At 39.0% G+C, this 18,431-nt stretch overlaps 1 protein-coding gene across 7 annotated transcripts in view; it reads right to left on the bottom strand.

The window, feature by feature from the left end:
- FBXO38 (F-box protein 38) overlaps nucleotides 1–18,431 on the bottom strand; it is a 50,231-nt gene that overhangs the window by 18,441 nt on the left and 13,359 nt on the right. For 4 of the 7 annotated variants that reach the window (XM_019624428.1, XM_019624430.1, XM_019624433.1 and 1 more), the window contains 11 exons: nucleotides 18,174–18,337; nucleotides 17,802–17,967; nucleotides 14,940–15,077; nucleotides 13,635–13,772; nucleotides 11,936–12,029; nucleotides 10,782–10,912; nucleotides 7,009–7,179; nucleotides 5,247–5,389; nucleotides 4,175–4,401; nucleotides 3,929–4,014; nucleotides 272–391 (listed from right to left, as the gene is read on the bottom strand). In XM_019624428.1, the coding sequence (XP_019479973.1) occupies nucleotides 272–391; nucleotides 3,929–4,014; nucleotides 4,175–4,401; nucleotides 5,247–5,389; nucleotides 7,009–7,179; nucleotides 10,782–10,912; nucleotides 11,936–12,029; nucleotides 13,635–13,772; nucleotides 14,940–15,077; nucleotides 17,802–17,967; nucleotides 18,174–18,337 (1,578 nt within the window). The remainder of the gene's footprint in view (nucleotides 1–271; nucleotides 392–3,928; nucleotides 4,015–4,174; nucleotides 4,402–5,246; nucleotides 5,390–7,008; nucleotides 7,180–10,781; nucleotides 10,913–11,935; nucleotides 12,030–13,634; nucleotides 13,773–14,939; nucleotides 15,078–17,801; nucleotides 17,968–18,173; nucleotides 18,338–18,431) is intronic. The other 3 variants (XM_019624429.1, XM_019624432.1, XM_019624434.1) reach the window with 1 other exon arrangement.

The following is an 18,431-nucleotide window of genomic DNA, read 5'->3' as shown; positions in this document are numbered from 1 at the left end:
ACACACACACACACACACACACACACACACACACACAGGTGTGTGCTCATATAAAAAGAGGAATTGCTGCAGTTATAAAAAAATCAAAACCAAACTTCAACAAGATACATACAGCAAGGAGGACATCACTATAATACCGGCCTCAATAGTTAACAGCTTATAACATATCATGAGCTGTGATGACACAAAAGGGTCATCCAGTGTTTTACCTCCTTCATTAGAGTCAGGCCCTAGGTTTCAGAACCATGGATGTGGGAGGCCCCATGATTACCTGCTTGTTCCTCGTCACCATCCACGGGAATAACTGCCTGCCTGTGAGCTGGAGTCTCGTGTCCACTCTCAGCCACCACCTCTCCATCGTCTTGCACCATGTCCTCCATCTCGTTCAACGCTTAAACAGAAACAAACACGGTCAAAGTCAAACCAGGAGAGCTCTACACTGACCACAATGGCCAGCAACACTGCGGCCCCCCTGAGAGATGAACAGCCCCGTGATTATCAGGCCCACTCTGGAAGAAGAGCATGTAATTGTGCTTCATTAGATCAACATTAACAAGAACCGTCCAATTCTTCTGCAGGAGAGGAAATCAGATAGGAAAGGATCAGTTGTTGGAGAAAGTCCATCACTGTGCAATGAAAGCAAGGACAAAGGCACACCGCTGAGAGAAAGCACCAAATTCATTCCTGAAGATGTTCCCAGGGATGCCTGTGTCAGGCAACTGTCTCCTTCTAAGCTGTTTGCTTGAAGGGAGTGAGAGACAGCTAATGGAAGGTCTTAGAGTCACAAGAATTAGTCTTGTAGCATCTGCCAGCTGAACTAGGATGTGCCGGGCAGGCAAGCGCAAGCTGTGCGTACGTTTCTTTTCCTACTCTCTCGAGGCTATGGTATCATTTTTGGCTAAGGATTATTAACAAATACTCCAAGTACTTTTTTAACATTTTAATATCACTCAAGTGTTTTATTTGCACCAAAGTCTTCGCTACAGTTATCAGTGCCTATTAGTGAAGAAGAATGTGTGATTTTATTTAAAATTTTCCAGAGGATAAGTGCAGTGAACACTTTCAGACTGGTAAGCTTTGATCTGTTTATTATTCTTAAGATAAAATGGTCCCTTTTCTAAGAGGACGCTAAATGAAATAATTCCTGGCTTTCCCGGCTTTTTAGAAGATTAAATCCAATCCCTCCAGTCAGCATTCCCGGACACCCTCACTGCCTGAGCCTGTGAGCCGGATCGCAGTTGGAGTCAGGGCAACGCCAATGCCGTCCTACACAGTCCCAGCTCGGACACAAGCCGGAGGGCAGTGGACGTCTGCCCCTCTGTCCAGGGGTGCTCAATACCAAGTGCGGAGAAATAAAGCCACCGACCATTTCAGTGAAGTGAAAACACCAACAGAAGAGGCAGAAGATCCCGTTCCTGAAAGACCTAAAGCATCTTCCTAAGGAGACAAGCCAAGTTAATGCAAGCTGAAGTTCAAGACATCAGGGCGGAGCGATACAGCGGGTGCTCTGCCTCATTCTGGGGCTGGTCCAAAACTACGTCGAGTCCAGGCGTGAAAAGTTTTAAAATGCTACATTTAGGAAAGTCAACCAGTCAATACCAACTTCAAACTAATTTTAAAACTACTGTTATATCTGCACCTAAAGAGTAGAAATATCAGGGCGGCTGATGAGCTCAGCTGGTTAGAGCGCAGTGCTCATAACACCAAGGTTGCCGGTTCGATCCCCACACGGGCCACTGAGAGCTGCGCCCTCCACAACTAGATTGAAACAACTATTTGACTCAGAGTTGATGGGTCCTGGAAAAACACACTGTCCACCAATTAAAAAAAGTACATAAATAAATGAATTAATTAAAAAAAGAAGAGTGGAAACATCAATGTTAGTAATTTCAACTAACTAATTCTCAGGGGTCCCCCTTTTATTCTGAATCCCTGCTCTCCTTTTCCCTTCTTTTTTTATTTCTTTCTTTTATTTTGAATTCTTTTCACTCCTGTTTTGGTCAAAAGTTACATAGCCTTTCTCCAGCTCCTTAGCTTTTATTTAAAAGAATCAACCTGATATGTATGTAATAATTAATTCAAATAATATACCACCAACTTGGAGAGACCAGCGAACCTAACGTTTTATACCAATCTTTATTTTTCTACAAATTCTGCCCCCATCTTTGGTGTTCTTAGGCTTCCTCTTGTTCAGGCTGTTTAATTCTTCAATCTTGGCATTGATGGAGCTCATTCCTTTGCTGTCCAGCCTTTATTATAGCATTCTGAGATATTGTATTTGACAATACTGTACCTCAATATTTGATTTATATGCAAGTCTCTCACCAGTTTAAACCTTAAATTTCCAGTGTTAGCAGACTGAAGTTCCCTTGTTCTCTCTTGGATCACACACAGTGTTCTCACACATGTTCTGGTCCCTGCTGCACTGATACGTAATTTCACAGTGGAAGGCACTCTCCATTCTGTGCTGAGAAGCCTGTAGCCATGTCAACTCCAGTGGAGTCTATCTGTCCAGTGCATCAACTCGAACCACAACTGCATTCACGGGACTTGGGTGGTTCCATACTGCAGCTGCTGTAAGCTTCCCACAGACGGTCTGTCCGCTCAAGTCCACAGTGACCAGTATGATGGCACTCAGGGACAACAAGGCAAAGAGATGATATCTGGCCTCACTCGCCATCCTTCATCGCAGCACCTGCTGGCTCTGTCTGTACTTTTCTTTTTGTATTTTTGGGGGAGGGTGTCAGGTGAGAGATTTAGATATAAGTCTGCAATGCCTAAGAGTACTCAGGGAAATGAAAATTACAAAGCTAAATCTAACGACGATTATTTCAAAAAGTAGGAAGATCAAGGCTGGAGATAAAGGTTTAGAATTCAGGGCCGGCCGAGTGGCTCAGTTGGTTAAAAGCTCACTCGAGAGTGCGAGCTCTGAGCAACAGCGGTTCAAGTCCTGCCAGAGCTGAGCTGCCAACAGGTGGCAGGATGCCTCAGCAAAAAAAAAAAAAAAAGTTTAGAATTCATTAGCGCACATTTGGTGCTGAAACCATGATACTGAATGAGCTCATCTAGAGAAAATGTTTAGAGATCAAAGACAAACGTGGAACAGAGGAAGCGGTACAAGCAAAGGAAACTGAAGAGGTGTGTCCAGCGAGACGGAAGGGAAACTCGTAACATGGTTTCACAGGTGCCAAGAGAAGAAAATATCTCAGGAAGGTAGAATTGGCAAAAATGACAAATGCTGCTGAGATGTCAAGTGAGATGAATGTGGAGAAGTGACCAGTAGCTTTTGTAAGCGTCACCTGTGAGGTGAAGACAGTGAAGACAATGCAGACAGGTGGCTCCTAGATTAGGACCTGCACACTCTGAATGACCTAAAGGAAACCATGCTGTATCCACAGTGTGCTTTCATTATGAAAGCGATCATGTAACATCAGAGCTCCCTGTTTCTCTTTAATTACTGCACCTAAGAGAACGGGTGAGGAGAGATTCCCTTTCCATTTCTTAAAGGTCACCTGGGGAAGCGGAAAACCTTGTAAGGAAACAATCTCACTGCATCCTACTCATCAACAGAGGGGCAGATGAAGTCTAATGACACAGGCTGGCACGCGGCAGTTGTTCAGTCAACATTCAAGAATTGGATGGACAATTACATAAGCAAAATCTAACAGGTCTTTTTTAGCTCACGTGCTTAATTTGCTGAGTGGTTGTGAAGGCTTAATAATGCAAGGTAAAGTGTGAAAGACATCCAACACAACGTCTACCACATGACTGGTATTCCTTTTTCTCAGTTCTGGGGACATCCAAAAATGGTGTGCACATTCAAGCTCACTGTACCTATCTACTGGTCAGGGAGTTACTAAAGATGCTCCTTTGCCCAAATCCTGAGCTAAAACCTCAGTGAAGCCAGGGCTCTGAGGCTCATTGTTACCCGATTTCCCACGGCGTCTACGAGTCCTTCCCGTCTTGTAAGCACCCTTACAGATTCTGTGGACACGAGGCATTACATAGAGAGCTCTGAAACAAGAAAGCAGAGAAGCAAATTTTGTCCACCCCCTTACTGTCTCATCCACTAGGACCCCAAAATGTAAAGTGACGAAACAGGGGGAGAAGGGAACAGAAACAGAATCAGAGAAACATGATCCAAAGTAAAAAATCATTTCTATCTGGAGCTCACAAAAGGTCTGGGTTACCGTCGGCTGCAAACTGCTGCTCTCCTGCTTGGAGATCTTGCCGGAAGTCATTCTCCTCATCCGAGTCATCTGGGTGATGGTGATTGTTGTCATGGATGTTGGCGTTATTCTGGGCATTATTATCATTGTCGTTGTTGGAGTTCTGGTTGCTCACAAGGGCGGAGGACACCCCAATTCCTGTGCCTGCACTCAGACCAACTCGAGCACAGCCCTAAGGCAAGACAGAACCACATGCTTATTAATTATTAATATCCCTTCAATTCATCTCTATTATTTATATAGCACCTTATTTATGAAATGCTTTTACTATGCATACAGGACTTCATTTAAGGCTCACAACACTTCAAGCAAGACAAATTGCTATTATTCTTGATTTACAGATGATGAGATGCACAAAGGGAAGAGATCTGCCCAAGAGCACATGACCAGTAAGTGGTATATCTGGGACCTGACACCCAGTATTCTGACCGCAAATCCTGAACTTTCCCATGTCTCCATTAAAAACTGGTAAGACAGAACATAATTAGTTGACACATTAAGTTTTTATTATGGCAAGAATATAAATTTTATATATTAGGCCGTTTTAAAATAACACTGTGTACAATTGGGCAACCTCAGATTTCCCAGGATATACAACTGAATAAAAAAGCAGCAAAGGAAAACATTTCTGAAATAAATTCTTAATCCTTATTTATATTTTGGATTCCTGATTACAGATTTAATCTCCGAACTAATTACTCCAAGTAATAATTTGTCTTCGCTTAAACTTCCACCTTTGCTCTTCCCTTCCCTTCAGTTTATAGAACTGATGGAGACAGCTTTCCACTTGCTTTTTCCCTTTCCCTTTCTTGAAAACCTCTTAATACTCATTTACAAAAACAAGAGGCCGTGCATTATTATAACCTTTATGCTTTCACTGAGGCTGGCAGTAAAATGTCCAATCATAACATTGTAAAGGCATATTATTAGAAAGAAAATAAAAATCACGTAGGTTATTTTGTTTTCTTCCTTGAGTATCAAAATAAATAAACAAAAACTCTCTCAAATGTGATTTACTTTGGGTGGTTCACGAAACATCTGGTCCAGTGAAATAAACTCCAGGCTGGGCAACAATTCAACAAACTGACCAAAGGAATCCAGCTTCAAAGCGTGGCACCGCACTAAGTTGATATCGACCAGTCGAGTCCATCTTGAGTGGTCTGTGGACGAAACGGACAGAGAGAATAATATAAGTAACACTTTCTCCACTATTGATGAATTTTGTCATGAAGACTTTCAAATTCTGTTTCCTTAAGGAACTTTTTTCTCATGATCTCTAAAACTTGGTGACTCTATACTATAATATTTCCTTACCTAATTTCATTGCGAGAACTAGATATAGCTTGGGACTCATTAACTTGAAGCCAAGTCAGCCTTGCTTTAAATGTAACCCACTCTACAACCTACATACCTATTCAACAATGGGACACTAGTTAAAGAAATACTGGTGCATTCATTTAATGGAACATTATGAAGCTATTAAAAGATTGAAGGAGAACTGAATATGCTTGCTACTATGCAAAGCTCTCCAAGATATTTAGTACAAAAGACAAGTTACAGGACAGTGTATATATGTAGCAGGCTCCTTTTGTATATATAAATCATTTTTAAATACTACATATGTATGGGCTGCAATATGCACAAAATAATCTGTCCAGAAGAATATACAAGAAACTGTTGACAGTGGTTACCTTTGAGAAGAGGAGACTTTTCATTTTGTACCTTTCTGTACTGTTTGATATTGTTTATCAAGTGCATGTATTACTTTTAGTTTTTAAGTGTTAACAGGAGTTCTGAGTGATAGGATTATAGGCCATTTTTTGTGTTCTTCTTTATAGTCTTCTGTATTTAAGAAAACAAACAAATCAAAAACCCAATAAATGTTATTTTTTAAAAGAGATCTACGCCTGCTACAACCCACAGTTCGTATTTCCCAGTAGCTACCTGGTGCAGTTGGGCCAGGGACACAATTTCACTTCTGGTGGGCGAGACACGGCCATTCTAATGAGTGACGTCAGCAGAGGCCCCTGAGCCCCATACAGGCCTGGAGATGGACTTTGTGAGAACTACAGTGTCCCTGAGAGACGAGGCCGACAGCAGAGGCACATGAGGATCGGGGGGCTAAGTTTGGTTCAAGAGGGTCTCACAATGAAAAATCTCTAGTTCTGAATTTTTTTAAAAGTTTGTGAATTTAGGTATTTAAGGAGAGCCTTTAAAGAATTAAACAGCATTCCTCTCAGAGGGAGGAAAATGAACGCTGCCCATACGGAAAAATATCAAGGGCAAAAGTCACTCTTGTGTACACAGGAGATCAGGTGGGGGGGGGGGTCTGAAAAACCCTAGGATTTTCAGGCAGTAGAAAATTTCACTAAAAGTTCATGTTTAATATGTCAATTAAAAGTATTTTTTAAATATATATACTCACTCTGTCCTTTCAGGTGTGTCATTTGAAGGTAATTCAAAGAAAACAACTATAATATCCCAGGCAACGATTTCTAACCTTCTTTTCATGTGCCTGGCCCAAGGAGATATCTATAAGGATCAGGACACTTGAATTCATGACCTGGACAGTGCAAATTTCTCGGCAGAAAACCTGAACTCCAGGAGTTCAAAGAGGCACTGAGTATACCTCCAACTCAGTTATCAAAAGTTTCCAGAACATGAATGAACAATCCAATTAAAATACCTACATTTTACATTAAGATGTAATTCATAGCACGCACAGAAAAGATACATACTATCTCAACATAAAATATAGCAGTATTTAGGCCTACAGTACCTGAGATCCAATTGTACGGGTTATGTAGATGGGGGCAATTGTAAATTGCCAGATATTTGATACAGGAAAAAACTTCATTGACTGCCTTCATCCCTATATCGGTGATGATACCAGGATTTTCTACTACATCAGCCAAACCATACTTCACCAGATCTGCATTAGCCATTCTGCCTAGAAAGAGAAATCGATTAAAAAAAAAAGAGATTCTTAAGTGTTACGAAGTGCTCATAATACTTGATATTAACAGCCAGTATGATCACTCTCACTCTGTGATAATTCTGTGCCATCTGTCCATCACCAGGTTCAGGTTCATGTACACTGTTAGGTTAGGTATTCTGTATGAATGGGAGCATTTATTTTGCAAAATAAGAATCTCTATTAAAATCAAGGGACAGCTAGTAAGAAAATAATTATTTCCAATTGTTTAGAAAAGAAAGCAAAAATCTTAAAGCAAAACTGAAGGATATATACTAGTTCACATTTATAGGGATGTTTTAGTTTTGTCTTTTAGAAGAAAAATGTTAAAATGTAACTCTCTCAGTGTCAGGGTCAAGTTTTTGGAGCTGGTGCGGCCATGGGTAGGGAAGAAGAAACTTTGGGAATTCAGATTCATTTTCAGGGCCCATGGCATTGGTTAGTAAATCTGTATCTATGCCCAGAAAGTGGACTTCTAACTCAAACATGCCGTCTCTCTGCCACTGGCTTCAGTGCCTACGGCCTTGTCACACACTAGGCGGTAAAGCAGAAGGGGGTCCTCCATCCTGGTTTATGTCATTGGAAGTCACATCTCATTCCGTGTCTCCTGTCACTGTTTCTCCTATCCACCTGTCCTTTACTCTCCAGGATGGTCCATTTGACTATGAAAAATTTGAAGAAAGGAAAGGAACTATATCTAGTTAGATTACATACAGTTACAGTTCCAATGTCCAGCATAGTGCTGGGATATAGGAACTCAAAATGAATCTCTCAGTCCTTGCAATCAACTGGCACAAAGTGCAGAGAAAACACAGTTGCGCTGGTGAAGCGCCGTGCACATCACAAAGACTTACACCTTCAGCTCGGAACAGGCTCAGAACAGCCAGCCTATCCCAAACTCTTCCAATGTCACTTCCCACATAGTTCATGGTCTCTCCACTGTAAATCCCCCTTTTTGATTATTTACTGGCATTTCTTGCCGATCACCGTAATCCATTCTTTCCAGTTTTGAAGAGCAATTTTCTTTAGCTTCCTGGTAAAACCCTTTTTCTTGCTCTTGGGACTCTACACCTGCCTTTTCCCTTGGGATCGGGGAAATCTTGTACAGACTTTGTTCCTTGGGCGCTGTCTGCATAAATACTGTAGGCTCACATGACAAATCCATGTCTGACTTTCATTCCTTTGAGAATACCACTGTGTTCCTGATCTTGGGGTCCTCCTGTCACACTCTCTCAAAACCCTGATGACACCACCACGGACTCATTTTTGTTTCTTTTTTAAATTCAGCCCATTGGTGTGCTAAAAGTAAAAGCTACCATTACTGAATGATTTCTAAATGCCAGAGATTGTAATAGTTAAAGTCTGTCTTTTCTCATTTGTTAAATGAAGATAAAACCATTTAACAAATGAGAAAACACGGACTTCACAAGTACTTGCTCAAGGTCCATGATAAACAATACGCAAGTTCATCTCTCTCCAAAGCCCCAGCACTAAAGACTACTTTATACAGCTTCTGGTTTTTAGTGTGTTACATTTCTATCACCTTCACATGAAGCCCTGAGATCAAAAATCTATGTAAACAAAGAACTCTTCTCTAAGTATTCATCCTTGGGTCACTTTTCTTATATTCCTAATACACAGCATCTGTTTCTCAGCACATCCATTTGTCCCCAATCTGGCACAGTCATTTTTTCCATAAATTATGGGGGACAAAGGTGATATTTCTATTTATATTTTGCCAGACCCTTTTTAACAAAAACATGCGCACATTTTACCAGGGGCTACCCCCACCTCCTGGAGAGATGCTTCAAAACCTAAACTACCGAGAAGGATGAGAGTAAGTGAAAGGATGTGAGCAGGGAGGGACCTTTCAAGAGGTCCCTGGCACTATTTTGATGCAGAGAATCCTAGGCTGCCTTTGGAGAAACAGGAAAGTACGTACACGGGAGAAATGGATGAACTGCGCAAATAGGAAGAGAAAAACAGCTTATAAAAAGATCAAAGCTAAGAGTCTATTAAATATGAATGAGACTATGGAAGAAGTTATACTGAAAAGTGTAAGATAACGGTAGTCAAAAGGTAAAGTGTTTTTCTAATGAAAATGTGTGTTGAGGGGTAAGAACACTATAGGGAAATAATTTGGTTATACAGACAATTCAAAGACAACCTTTCCCTGGGTCTAAACGTGGCTATCTCAAAGATACAAAGCTTGTCAAGTTTTGAGCTTTCGAGAAGAACAAAAAAAACAAAATTATAGAAAAGAACACCAATTACCAAGCTAATAATTTTGTTAAGTTACTACATAATGTTGCAGAAAGATGGAGAATGTTAGCAACCTCATTCAAAACCAGAAAAGCTTGGTATCAAATAAAGCAGATCCTCGAATAACAGCATTTTGTTATAACACTGATGAGATGCCACAGGAACTCGTTCATATCCATTAGCCTAGGGTAAAATTGGTCTCATTATACGCACATCGTTTTGTCACAGTTCCAAGAACTTATCAAGGACGTTAAGGGAGGACTTACTGTACACTGATTTTTCCATGGAATTACTATGCCTGGTTAGCATTTTAAAGCTATGTTGGTGAAAAGCTGATCTTTTTCAAAACTGTACAGAATAAAAGTGATTCCTGTGTTAAACTGGCTAGATGCTGATTTGATTTTTTTAATCCTTCGCCTGTATTAATGAGAACTGCAACAAAGTAAAAAACCAAACAAAACGAAACAACTATTATTGGGGCATATATGAGAAATGAAAAAGGATAACAGCCATGCTGTTTGACCCATACTATCCTGACTGGAGTAATTAAGCCTTACGGTCTTCAAAGAAGCAAGTTAGATCCAAAGAAAAAATGCCACTTGGTGTGATAGTGACTTTAAGACAGACTTGTTACAAATTACATGGGCAGAAACTAATTGTTGCAAAAATAAAAACATGCTGGTGTTCTTGCATGTCTAACTAAGGTCACATGGGAAAAAAAGTTTGAATAATGAATCGACATGCATTCAAACCCAAAGGAATGAGTTCCCCATTGTAGATACATTCCAGGAAATGCTGTGAACAAGCCCTTCACCAGCAATCATCATTAAATGAATACTGACCATTATGTGCTCACACTATTTGGAAAATCCAGAACCCCCAGCGGGCTTATTATGGAAATGAAGAGCATGGGCAGGGAATGGGACCTCATCTGAGAGGACCATCAAAAGCTTCAAGAAGTGTGGCAGGTCAAAGTCAACAAATGGAACCAAGGATGGCATTCTGTGAAAAAATGAAGCAGAATGGGAAAGAAACTTGGGCAGCAAAGTGGAGACAGTATCAAATGTAGATAAGGATCTTTCTTTTGGTAAACTGTTAATCACTACATCTTCTAGAATATGCTCAAATCTGAGGCAATGTTGGAAAAATTCACTGACACTTCCAAGTGTAAATTAAAAATTTCTTTTTCAAGAAGAGCACCTAAGATCTTCAGTTTCCTTATATTCCTGATAATATGGCACATCCCAATTCAGGTTTCAGCTTGTCAAGTAAGTTCCCTATAGTAATTCTAGGGAATAAAATGGGATAAGTCTTACTCTGTAGCAAAAACTCATCTACATATCCCAGATGAAGGGTTTCGAACTGGGGGAACTCCAACTCTGCCATCTTTAGGGCAGAAAAGACACCATCTTTGGTTAAGGAAGGCTGGATCCGAACTTCATGTAACCTATAAACAAAGAAATACATTTCAGAGTAAAATGAAAGCCATCAGGATCAAAGGTCTTTCTAATGTAAGGCTCTGAAAGAAGTTTATCTACTGAAGTGTCAAATGCAAACAACTTCCCCCCCCTCCATTAAAGAGGTGTTTTCTTTAAAGGAGCATTTTGTGAAGTGTGGGTACATCTTAGGAGGCACACTGAAGTTACAGTAAATAACAAAGAACTACACAGTAAAGATCATAAATCCTTTCCAATGCTTTCTTAAATCTGATTAAGTCAAGGAGATCTGATTAATCTGTGCCTGGCACTGATATGTTTATAACATAAATTTTTTTTGCTAGCTGTTAAGTCCCATTTTAACAAAGAGTATAAGTTCTACACTATGTAACAAAACCTACTAAATTAAACTTAGAAATGGTTTTATTTATACTCTAAATATTCCACTGATGTAAGAGTTTTCTTTTTCAATAAACTGAAAAAATGGTTAATTCAATTTAAATATTATAAAAGTGAAAGTAGAGGCACTTGATAACATAGGAAATAGTAAACGTGGCATACAGTGATATGAAAACGTGTTACAAACATAAAGGTGTTACAAGGTCAGGACTTTGAAAGAGCTGATTTAAAACACTGATTTCTAAATAGCAAATATTATCTTCAACTAACTAACACAATTCATGAAATTGCAGAGGTTGAGATAATGCTTCCTGAGAGGGCTGCAGGCACCAGAGCATCAATGCTGACTTCTGCGGGACTCGCAGGCACTTCCAGATAGGTGACTGCTTCCCTCTGATGAGACCATGCCGTTTCAGAGCTTGCTGGGTCTGGAGTGCAGCTCAATTGGTCATCAGTTACAACATAAGGCTACCACTAAGTGATAACCCTGCTGCTATGTAAAACAATTCCTTTGTATTTTAAAGCTGAACAAGGCGTGATCAAACTTCATACACAAATTTCCCCTAATTTTTGTAAAACAGAAACAAAAAACATATGATTCTAAACAAAAGACACAATGTGAAGAGGAAACATACCTACGGGCAGCAGTGATGATGAGGTAACCAAGATCTACTTCAAGAGCATTTTTGCAAGCTCCCAAAACAATAGTGTGCAAATTTCTAAAACCACCTAGTTAGAGGAGAAAAGGAAGAAACAATAAACATTTCGCTTGACCACAGCATTTTTATTAAAGCATTTATACACACTTTAGATAATTATTTGTTTAAAAGTGAGTCTGTTTTTCCACTGATACTAATATCTCAAGATGAATTATGACTACTAGCCATCTCCTAAAAAAAAGATGAAAACTGTCATTCTGAAAATACATTCTGATGGCATCTAAAAATTAGTCCAAATTATTTAGACTTTTAAGTAAGAATTCATAGAGAGCCAGAAGCTCACGAGGGAATTGTAAAGAAGAGATCCTGACATTTTTCTGGCCAAAGTTTGAACCTCCAATGCACAGGAATAAGACCAGTGCTACTTTAATTTCAACTAGGTTTTTTTTTTTCATGCTTTTGAAATTCATACAGAAGGTGCCAAAAAAATGTATACACATTTTAAGAAAGGAAACAAACTATTAAAATTATAATACTCAATGTACACCGATAACAAAAGATGAATACAAGTCATGTGTATACATTTTTTGGCACCCCTGGTAGAGCAGAAAAAGTACACAAATCATTAATGTATACATAGTTGGATGAATTTTCACCGAAGATTGATTTGTTTGTTTTGAACTTTTATAAATAAAATCACACAGTATGTACATTTTTGTGTATGGCTTCTTTTACTAAACATTTTGTTTATGATATCCATCTACATTGTTGCATATAAGCTACAGTTGTTCATTCTCATTGCTGCACAGTAGCCCACTGCATGAATCTTACATTTTAACTTTCCATGCTATTGCTGATAGGCATTCAGGTTGTTTTCACTTTAGGGTTATTATGAACAATGTTACTATGAACAATCTTGACCAGTCTCCTGGTGAACACATTGTATGCATTTCTGTTGAGCTTAAAGTATCATTATCGTTAATACTGTTAATGATAATGTCTATTTGTACAAATGGTACTTGATGATTTTCCATTTATACTTTGAATATCCAAAGTTAGATTTATAGTTCTCAACTATTAATTATCCATCTAGCCAAATTTCTTGGTATTTTTGTTGCAATGAGAAGACAACACAGAGAGCATTCTATTATATATCATTATTTAAAATATAAGGGACCTAGAGAGTAAAATATGATTTTTCTTAAAAAGCCATCATCTGGTGGATGGATCTATATCCAAGTGATAAACAAAAAGGCATTTTATATACTATAAAATATTAAACAAATGTTACATATTGACATCACTAAACCTGAGTTCTTCAGTAGGCCCAAGCTATCCAAGTCAAAAAACATCTCTTATCACCAAAGGGTACCAGACATTGCTGTTACGTTTCGCAGAAAGAGTCCAAAAAGGTATTATTAACTAAGTAGTAAATATTAACAAGCCAGAAAACATGCCTATCACTGTATTATTTACTTTGGGAAGGTTTGACATTGCATAAAAAGAAAATGAATACTAGCTCATGCTCACGGTTACTTATTCTCCATGAACTACGCCAGACAGAAAGTGAAACTACTAATAAGCATTTTCTTTTAAAAAGGCTCAAAAGAAATATAAATGTCAATGATTTTTAATTGATTTTTTAAATATTTAGTAACTAAAGAAAAACAAATACCTGATCTCCAACTGTCTTCAACTACATGTTGGATGAGCCCTCCAAGGAAAGGAACTCGGACCATTTCCAAATGTTCCAAGTTTCGGGCAGAGGCTAAGCCTGTTACTAGAGGGACATATTTCAAGGAGTTTGTTGGTCCTGGGGGGGGGCGGAGAAAAAAAAACCTCAGTGAAACAATATAAATTGCCTTAAAGGTGAATTTTCAAATCAGCAGCTGAAACAAATAATTTGTAAATTCTATGTCAGAGAATGACAGCCAACCAAGTGTTGGCTCTCTGTAATTTCCACTTACTAGAGTGAATGCATTAGCCTGTTAACCATATAATATTTATTGAGTGCAAAGATTTTTCAGCAACACTGGAGAGGTGTTTAGTATTTTTTATAAATTCTCTGAAGTCTCAATAGTTTTGAGCTCAAAATAACTAAGGGGGAAAAAACCAAGTTGAAAATTTGATGCTTCACACAGGTAAATAGCTCAGTCATTTAAGTATCTCTCTCTATGCAACGACTCTTGTATGAGGTGTTACAGACAATCACAAAAGATATAGTCCGGTCGGTCAAAGAGCTTGCGATTGACATGGAGACAAAACTAACACGAAAAAAATATAGAAAGATAAAAAGAACATATCAAGTACAAAAATAAGATCTTCTACACTATATAAAAAAGAAAAAAGAAGGGAAGAGGAAGGGAAGAAAAAAGAGGCAGAACTTGAAGGCGGTTTACAAGTAAAGAGGAGGAAGCATGCGTGTAACTCAGGACAAGGCAATGATAATAAAGTATCAGGGAAGACGCTGAGGTGAAGGTGGCAGGAGACAATGAACAGGCAGGCCTGACCAGAAAAGAAGGTGTGTCTTAGAAAGGAGTCAGATGATATCAAGAGGGGCCATGGTTACTATGAACTCTAAAGCAGAATAGTTCCCACTTGACACTCTTGGGAAGCAGAGACACTGAAGGTTTCTGAACAGAATAATATCAGAAAAGCCATGTTTTATGCGTTTAGGCAGGTTAGGTCAAACAATTATTTACATGCAGAATGATTAGGAGACCAGAGACAAAGAGGCAAATAGAAATCTATTCAAACAATCCTATAAAATGTAAAAGTGCCTATAAGAAATGGAGACATTGTGATAGGGCCAAACACAAATCATGTGTCTTTTGTCTTTAAAACAAAACGTACATTTATCTTCACAAGGTAAGTTACAAAACATAAACAGTAAGAGAAAAATATAATTTCACTTACAAATGCAGCTATGGAGCTTGCCTTAGGCTATTTGTAGAATTCCACCATAACTATGTACCATTACCTGCACAGTTCCTCATGACGAAAGTTCGTAAGCTGATGCAAAGAAAGTCTTTGAATGGCTGTGGCTTAGTGAGTCTTACCCACTTCATATAAAGGTGCCTTAGCATTGGGATACAAGGAATTTCAGGAACATTCACCCCTAAAACATATATACAAAAAAAGAATCAACAAGAAAATCACTAAAAGACTGTATTCTGGGTATAAGTTCAAGAGTCTACTTTTCAAGCTGACAATTTATCCTTCATGAATATTTTCATCAGAACAAATTACCTTATTAAAGTTGTAAGATTGGTGTACTTAAAACAGTCTTGTAAAGAACATTTTAAACAAACCATAAACAGACAAGTATGTTGTTATTTCTTTAGAAAAGGTATATAAGAAGACAAGATTAAAAGGTATTTCTGTATATTATACACATTAAGTCTTTGTCATAATTCTACAACCCTTCCAGGATATATATGCCCAGTAGGTATCAAATGAAAATAGGTTATTGACAGCAAAATGAAGATGATGTAGAAGGAATATACAAAATTACTATCTGTCTACCAATGCCCGATGTCCCAACAGTGGGAAAACTAAATTTCTCAGCACAAAGGCAGGCTAGCTGGCTTTAAATAACATTGTTTCAGGATGACATCCTGAGACAGAGAATAAAGCTATTTCTACAAATGTATGAATCTTAAGGATTTATAAATGTGTGGTAAGAGTCACTCAGCATGACACTGAGAAGTGAGAAACCTGCCAGTCGTTTGTTTTAAAATTTCAAATTGAGAAAGGTATTTTATCCTGATTCATGAGTGGCTTAAAGCAGGAATCACACCTGAGGAGGACCATGTCTGGGAGAAAGGGGATGTACAGTGGGAGGAAAATTCAGGAGATACAGAAGAAGAAAGAAGCTAGGAAAATCTAGTAAATTCTAAATGGAAGGAAACAGTTCGAGAAACTCGCCCAGGAGTCTAAACACTGTAGGCTACAGAAAAGCCAGGAAGTGACACACATCTCTGAGGGAAAACCAGGGAGTCACCGTGATGGCATTTAATAAGTGGTAGTTGGCAAAACCAGTGTAATGCAACTTTTAAACCTGTGTCAGTAGAAGCCCTGCTAGCAACAGTAACTAGAGAAGGCAATACTGGAGTCCTTAAATGGCTGGTTCTTTAAAAGCTAAGTTCTACAGAAAGCTCCTACTGTACAGATGACTCCTTAACCTGGTCCTCCCAAAAAAGCATGGTTAACTTTAGTTTTGAACTATGCAGACACATTGTATGGCAACAGTGGGGGAATAAAGCTGGGGAGGAGAACAAAGGAAGAAAAGGAGAGGAAGTAGGGTGTGGATTAGGACTCCAGATACAGAAACCACAAAGGTACGTTCAGCATCTGCCATGATAGTGGCAGTTCTGATTAGAAAACCCAAGGCAGCAAGGGTGAGACACAGCCAGGCAGCTACATCCTAGGCCCAATCCATATTTTGCCCCAAATTTAGTCTATAGACAGAGGACACAACTACCTGTCTTCCCCAGCATGTTCGTTAATTTACTACACACATTTGTCTCACCGTCACAGTGTTAAACTGTTGAATGAATCAAATGACATAATGCATTTCAATAACATTTACCAAGTACTCATATCTACAAATGAACTGTGACAGGCATCATGATAAGTATAAAGATACAAAAACACAGCCTCTAAGTTTACAGAGTTATATTATAAACTTCAGCTATAACTGCTAAAATCCAATTTCAAACTGGATATCCAGGTCCCTAATCAGAGCTACCCGTGATCTTATAAATGAAGGGTAGCTAGAGAGCTTTACTCTTCTTCCATAACTGTGCACACGCGTCTTATTTCAGACCTCCTCCTCATCATTCCAGCTGCTCTCCCTTCACCACCTGACCCAGCTGCAGTCGCTTCCAGTTCTTCAGGACCACCCTCCAAACATCTGGAATAATGCTTGGAACATAGCAGATACTCGATATGTGTTAAATAAAACACTTAATAAATAAATATTAGAATCAGACTATAGTAATAGGAGGGCCCCCAAATTCCTTTCAGCAACCTAAGCCAAAGTCAACAAATTAAATTGGAGAAAATATTTGCCCTCATCATTTACTTAGGTTGAAATTATTTGGACATAATGTCAGAGAACCTTCAGATGGAGAATGTACACTATGACCATTGAAAACAAGGCGCCTTTGGGCAAAGACTACACCTGCCCCACTTCTCAGGGAAAAACAGAAGCAGCAGGGTTTCCACTGGCTCTGGGTTGAAGGGCACAGCAGCATTTTCTGCTTGGAGAAGACACAAGTAAACTAAGAGTGATCTAGGACTTCTTTACTCTGCGGTGTTCTAGAGCTGAGCTGTATAATCAAGTGGCCACTAGCTACATATAGCTATTTGATAGATTAACGTTAAATGAAATAAAACATTCAGTTCCTCTGTTTCACTAGTCACAGCAGAAACCACATGGGATAGTACCAATACAGGACATTTCTAGCATCCCAGACAGTTATACTGGCGAACTCCCCTCCAGAGGGTAGTACTAGGACCAAAAGGTGGATGTCAGAGAACAAGGGTAGGGTTCAGACTCTTTGAAAAAAACCCCAAAAAACCCAACAACTTGCAAAACTACTCAAACTGTCTTCAAAAAAGGGAATAGGCTGGTTGTGAAGCAGTATTTCTCTCATCCCTCCTGCCTCCCACCCAGAGCTCTTTAACGGGAAATGTTTATACAAGTCTCACAAGCGTATCTTTTGCCATCACCAGTCAATAAAGCCATTTCCAAAATTCTCATTATTCCCTTTCAGTGACTATTCAGTTATATGGCATTTCAAAGGAGTCACAAGTGGCCCAAGAAACATGTACTCACCCACTAAATGTAAAGTTTGAATTTTGGCTCCTACAGGAATTTTCAGTTTATTTTCGGGAGGAATGGGAAATGCTCCATTACGATTACGAAATTTCCCCAAAATATGAACATGCGGCATGTATGTCCAAATGGATTCTACCAATTCCAAATGAGAGGTCTCCACACCCTAGAAAATAATGCCAAAGCAAGCATAAGAAAAGCTTTTAATTGAGCATCCGAAGCTTCTATTTCTGTATCATAAGTTATTAAGTATGCAACGGGGCTTACAAGTTTGTTATGGAGGAAATTTACATGTGCGTGAAGATGCTCTATCACTCTTTCTATTTACTTCCTCAATTCGTTTACATCAAATGTTCAACCAGATGCACTCACCACTAAGTTTGGGCATGCCTGCAAAGCTTCCAGGACTCCTGGAATGCTAAAAGCTTCATGGCCCCGTACCCTTCGCCTCTCAAGGTATCTGGGATGAAGGCCATATAGCTGTTCGACGTCTGGCATCTTCTTTAATAGTGTCAGAAAACTGGAATCTGTGAAACCTGACAAGTTCAAAGGTATTAGATTAGAGCCAAGTTCATCTTTCTGTTCATCAACATTTACTAGATGCTTGTAATTTTTATCAAAAGTCAACAC

Source organism: Hipposideros armiger, unplaced genomic scaffold (assembly GCF_001890085.2).
Source record: "Hipposideros armiger isolate ML-2016 unplaced genomic scaffold, ASM189008v1 scaffold_590, whole genome shotgun sequence".
NCBI lineage: Eukaryota > Metazoa > Chordata > Mammalia > Chiroptera > Hipposideridae > Hipposideros > Hipposideros armiger.
This window is presented reverse-complemented; position numbering and strand designations above follow the sequence as displayed.